Source organism: Rosa rugosa, chromosome 3 (genome assembly GCF_958449725.1).
Source record: "Rosa rugosa chromosome 3, drRosRugo1.1, whole genome shotgun sequence".
NCBI classification, from domain to species: Eukaryota; Viridiplantae; Streptophyta; class Magnoliopsida; order Rosales; family Rosaceae; genus Rosa; species Rosa rugosa.
Window position 1 is genome coordinate 28,789,110 of NC_084822.1, and position 6,344 is coordinate 28,795,453.

The 6,344-nt window shown below is 40.7% G+C and overlaps 1 protein-coding gene across 1 annotated transcript; it reads right to left on the minus strand.

Moving 5' to 3' along the window:
• Positions 1–5,276: 5,276 nt before the first annotated feature.
• LOC133740663 (bZIP transcription factor 53-like) lies at positions 5,277–5,979 on the minus strand. Its single transcript, XM_062168598.1, has one exon. The coding sequence runs from the start codon at positions 5,819–5,821 to the stop codon at positions 5,375–5,377; it is 447 nt and encodes a 148-aa protein (XP_062024582.1). The 5' UTR covers positions 5,822–5,979; the 3' UTR covers positions 5,277–5,374.
• Positions 5,980–6,344: the final 365 nt, after the last annotated feature.

The following is a 6,344-nucleotide window of genomic DNA, read 5'->3' on the forward strand; positions in this document are numbered from 1 at the left end:
ATAACATTTTAATAAATTAACATTACCTCATTGATGTATAAATTTTTTATAAAGTTGGTTACTTACCTTAATCCTCTCCCAAGCAGCATCCATGTTTGAGGCATTGTAGAAATTTCTCTAATCAGTATTATCAATCAAGAAGAGTGATGACTCTAATGTGAGCCACCCTAAGAACCTTGAGAACCTGGCAACTGTGTCAGGTGGTGTAACTGGTTGTCCTTTAGCATTAAACTTCAGTGTACTTACATGAGCATTTGCCAAGCATAATTAGCTATAATGAGTCACGCTCATGCTACCGCCAGCGGTACCAACTCCCGCCAACGGAGTGACCTACGTAAACACAGCCAAGCAGGCTACCGCCTGAGCCCCGGCTCACCCTCAGATCACCGCTGACGCGCCGCGCCAAGATAGCATCAGAAGCTCCACAAGCTGGGAACTGAAGCATATTAGTCCCACATCGAAAACATGGAAGAGGTCAGCCTCTTCCCCACCTATAAAAGGTTCTCTCCTCTCTCCTCATTAATTACGCATTTACTACTTACCTACTATTATTTTGTCAACACAAATACATTGACTAACTTAGGCATCGGAGAAGAGAAGACCGCCCAACGCGGTCTCCCTCTGACAACCTTTGTATTTCACTTGACAGGTAGCGGAAGTGTTGATCACATCGCAAATAGCAGTCCGCCCATCGGACCAGTGTTAACCAAGGTTTAGCCACCGCTGAATCTTAGACATTAACATTCAGTTTCTCCACAGTCCCGTTAGGGCCCATCTAGGCCTATTAGGGCCTCTTTTAGTTCGAAATCGACGCATCTAAGCTGCACTCGATTCCTCAACACAATTTGGGTTGTCAGTCTCCTCCTTTGTATCATTCATAGCAGAATTCATCTCCGTGCTATAACGGTACAAAGGGTCTAGTGGTTGTTGTGTCTCCATGTCTGCACCTAATGATACAGGCATACAACCCAACTTTCGTTTCTAATCGCATTCAAATGATTGGTCATCTGCATCAATGTTGGGCATATGTATTAACTAACTAAATGGATTGCCTGTGGGCACACACTCTCAAATTAATGAAACCACCAACCCCATTTAGATATTACTATGGATATTAAATTTCCAGCAACATGCACCATCCCCAAATTATAGCATATATTCTTATTAAACAGCAAATCAACCATATTACTCATGGGCAGAGGATTTCATATACGCATCATTAAATGAACTCACAAGCCAAGGAATTACATACTTACAAAGCTTCTGTCCCAACCAGAGGAAGCCTCTTTGCTGCAACAGAAAAGAAAGTATGCAAAAATTAGATGATAATTGTGGGGAGGGGTCAAATTCTGCTGGGCCCGCAATTAAAGCGATTAATTCCGTAGTTAGTATGGCATTAAATTTCAGTCATGAATGCGGCGATTATTACGACAATAACTACGCACAATGATTATGATTATAAGTGCGCAATGAATGACTATCATAAATACGCAATGAATGACGGTCGTAAGTACGCAATGATTAACTGTTATTAGTGCAGCAATAATTGTCATCATAAAGTGTGTAAATAAATGCAGCCATAAAAGCCGGAATAATGACGGCTTGCTCCCTAAGTAAGTCATCGCCTATATAAAGGAGGCTTGACGTCCAGGTAATCGATCCAATTCCAATTCTGGAGTACTAAGAAACGTACTGACTTAGGCATTGGAGGGTTTTCTGCAGGTACCCCACATTCTCCTCGAGCCGACGGTCAACGCTCGAAGGAAGCTTCTAGATCATTCCCGGTTAGCTCCCGCTCCAGTCCGCATTCATTGGTGAGTCAAACTCCTCTACGGAATTTTTCATCACCAACAATAATTGAATTCACTTGTAAATAAGTAACCATACAATTCAACATTTCTTATGAAATTGTCAATCACCATCGCTTGGCCTTTCTTACCTTTGTATTTGTAAATGTTGTTGAGATGTTGCTCTATTTCTCTAACTAATGAGAGAGAGGTTGGAGAATGCTTTTAACCTAGGAAAGTGTTAATATGGCTGACCGTCCCTTTGCAATACATTTTTAAAATATTTTTAGGTGCCACAAAACTCCTTTTCCCGGGTTAAGTACTTGGCTCTAGTTTCAAATTATAGTTTTCCCACAGTTCTGTCTTTTTCAAACTGACAGGACCTGCCCCGAATTTCACCCTGAAATCCGAGATGGCCCTGTGAGGCACACCTTAGGAAAAACTCTACCGAAAATTCGGCAGAGTCACCCCTAAAAATGGACTACCCAAAACCTGTAGAAAACACATTCACACTTCTACTAAAACGACCTTATTCTCCTGGAGCCACCCTGCTCCCTAAAACACAATAACTCCACAAATAAACAATAATAGAACATGTTCCAAATTTTATAACAGATGTCCCACAGGTTATTAGAGCAATCTAAAAGAGGAAATGAATTCAAGATACAAGTAGGTTCAATAAATAACCTACAATATGGAATACAATAGCAGTAGATACGATGCTCCGAATCCTACTATGCTGAACTAGCTACTTTGCAAACTGGGCATTTGAAACCGAAGGGCCCAGGAGGAAAGTACATAAAAACGTTAGCGTGAGTGGACAAAAATAAGTAATTGTAAAGAAAAGGGATTTTTTACTTTCCCACGTTTATTCCTTTAAAAAAAAAAACCAATACAAGCAACATTTAAAAAAACATATTTCTTTAAGCTCGAAAACTTGTGAAAACATATCAACCCTGCTGGTTAAGAGACATCGAAGACATCGGACTAGCCCCACTAGTCAAGTACAGTATGGGGAAGAAGTTATCACCATACGAGTAAGGGAGCCTCCCAAGCACTTTGCTCAACTCACCCACAAACACATAGTAAGTGGGAAGGAGTACTAATAGGCTAGCTAGCAATAAAATAAAACGCCCCAGGTATGGTGGAGTAAAATCATAAAAAAAACAGAAAACCAATAAGACTTCCCCAAAATATCAAAAATAAAAGCACGAGTACAGTTCCCAACCGTACTCAGTAAATCTCATGATAATCAAATAAATCAACGACGCATCCCACACGCTAAAAGAATATTCTCAAATCCGTCAACAAATAAGCGAGAATTAATAGATGAATATAATATCCTCGAAAATCCCATTTTCGAAAACCTTTCAAAAATCTCAAAATCGACTAATAAAAATATAATGTTTAATTCTGGAAATCACCTTGGAAAATAATTCGTCTAAAATCAACATAAATCATAAATCCAAATCCGAGCATAACAAACTCATATCTGAAATTCATAACAAAAAACCAATCAATGCCAAAATTATAATCCAAAACCAAATAATGCGCTCAATAAATAAAATGATAATTAAATAAATCAATAATTCAGAAAATATTTGCATGCATCATTTAAAATCAAAGGTCCACTCACAGTATACGACTAATGTGGCACCCAAGCATAAGGATCCTCGTCGAGCGATAGGTCGGTACTTCATCCTGTACAAAATTATATTTCGTAAACAACAATTCGTAAACCAACATCTCCATTTCTTTTCGGATTCATCACAAACTTCACCATTAAGATCGATTTGTCTATTAAAGTATTCCATAGTAGGAATGAGGGAGATCCAACGGTCTGATTCCCGTAAATAGACAACCCAAACTCCACACTTCGGAAAATCACAATCGATACTAGACATTCTCCAATTTTTACAAAACACACACCAACAAGCTCCACAAGTTACAAGGAATGCAACCAGCCAATTTAGGAAGCTAGAACCTGCCCCCACGTGCCACCAACAGTGCCCATGCGCCGCCAGCCAATCCCCGAATTGGGTTACAATACCTATGTCAAAATCTTCACCACAACAAGCCCAACAACTTTCCCAACTGCAACAAAGTTCAGAATTACCTTGATTGTATGGAAATCAGCCCGAAAAGAAAGAGGCCGAATTCAAAACCCTAGAAATTTCAAATCTTCGATTCATGCTCCACACTTCAAATTTGATCAAGAGACTTGGAGAGTTTGTTGTACGTCTCAAGGGCTTTCAAAATAGACCGGTGGCGCAGCCGGAAGTAGCCAAAAAATGGAGAATCACCGGAGATCCAAAACAGTGGTTGCACCGTGTTCTCCGCCTTGCTACGACTTCTACAGGCCACCAAACTACACCAAACTTGAAGAGGAAGAACAGAGCGAGGGTTCGAATGACACAGGCCCAAATCTGTCACCGGACGGAGGAGATATCGCCAAAAGAAGAAGACTGGGGAGAGAGAGAAAAGAGAGAGAAACTGACGAGGTAAGTTTCCAAAAAAGAAAACTTACCACAATAACTCTTCCTTTTATTGAAAAATTACCATGAACAGTAACTTTTACATTTTTGACCATAACTTTCACATACGAACTCCAATTTAAGCGTGCTATGTGTTCACGGACTCAGTTTAACATCCTCTACAACTTTTGTGAATGAAACTTTTCTCAAATTAAAAGTCAACTTTTTAGTGCCCCCTAAAAGTACCGAAACGAAATTAAAAGTGAAAGTAATTGTCATTTACCGTCCAAGTGACTAGTAAATCGGTAACTCGTGATACGGGACATATCACAAACAATCAAGTGGGAGATGCTTCTATAATTTCTCACTCATATATTTAATCCACACTTGCCACCTATACATTTAAAAAAAAAAAAATTATGTATGTCCATCACCATGAGCTTACCCGAACAAGGTAATTTAAACATGCTTTGTGAAATAGGATCACAAGCATAAAATTGCACACAAGACACAACAGACATGTAATGACTAAAAAAAGCCTAATTTTTAAATATATGGCATTCAAGTTAAGAGTCACAGAATAAGTCTCACATAAAGTACCTTCTTGGAAATTAACCACCTTACAATTTGTTATGTAAATGAGAAAAATTCAGCTACCGTCCCCAAACTATGCTGCCAAGGCCAATTTGATATCCAAACTTTCAAAAGTATCAATGTGATACCCAAAGACATATTTTGATACCAACGTGATTTTTGGACGGAAGTTTTCTGACGGCGCCGTTTCTTTGCTGACGTGGCAAGCACGTGGAGACAAAAAAATTTTTTATCAAGGGCTGAATAGTCTTTTACGACTAACTAATTAAAAAAAAAAAAAACGAACCATGAACAGAGCTCTCTCTCCCAACTCCGATTCTTCTTCTTCTTCCCAACACTACCTTTTTTTTTTTTTTTTTATTATTGAACACACATTTGGATTACACAGACAACGCTGATACTGATTACATGAAACAAGCTACCACTATAGACATCAAAACCAGAGACTAACACATACCCGAAAACAGAAACGATTGATATAACAGTAAGAACCGAAAAGCAAAGGACTAATGCAATTGATCATGGCCAATCGAGAAACATATCAGTAGAAGAAGCAGTGATCGGCTGAGTCGAGTAAGGAAGCTGCCACGGATTGAGCAGAGAGTCATGCATCTCAGCCAAGTCGTTAATGTCCTTATCGAAGACACCGCTGAACTCCACAAAAGTCTGTTCAATCGACTCCAAGTAGCGAAGTCGATCAGTCAGCTCCTTCTCCTGAGCCCTCATGACATTGTTCCAGGCCTCCACCTCGCTGTAGGCTTTGTCCTTGGCGTCGATGCTCTGCCGGATTTGGCTGTTCGAGATCTGGAGCCAGCTGATCTCCACCGTCAGCTCCTCCACACGCTTCTGCTTCTTCATCTGCGATCGCCGGGCCGATTCGCAATTGGACTGCATCTTCTTCCTCTTCTTGTCATCCACCACAGATCCATCGGAGCCGGAGCTCGATTGGCGTTGAACCGACGACATTTTGAGGAGAATCAATTCAAGAAATTAACAAATTAGAAATTAACATAGCGGTGATCGGAGATGACGGAGGCGGGCCCAGTTGCGAGGGTCGTCCTCCAATTCTTGCAATTCGAAGACTCCGATCAAGACACTCTTTGGGAATTCATCGACCTCTCCGACGCCGATTCCGACGCCAACAACCCCCACCCCAATTCCGACAACAACCACCCCCACCCCAACTCCGACTCCAAATTACCACAAAACTCCGAGCCCATTGGGCCCAACACTTCATTCGACTCCCGAGTCGCTTCGCCGATCGCTGACCAGATCCGAGGCCACACCCGCCATCGTCAGACCTGTCTCGTTCGACTCTCCTGATGATGATGATGTCAAGTTTTCTGGGAAAGTCCCCAGATCATCAGATAAGAAGAAGGAAAAAGAAAAATAAAAAGAATAATTAACAAAAGAATAGGGTAAATTGGTCTTTATCTTTTTTTTTGTCTCCACGTGTTTGCCACTTCAGCAAAGAAACGGCGCCGTCACA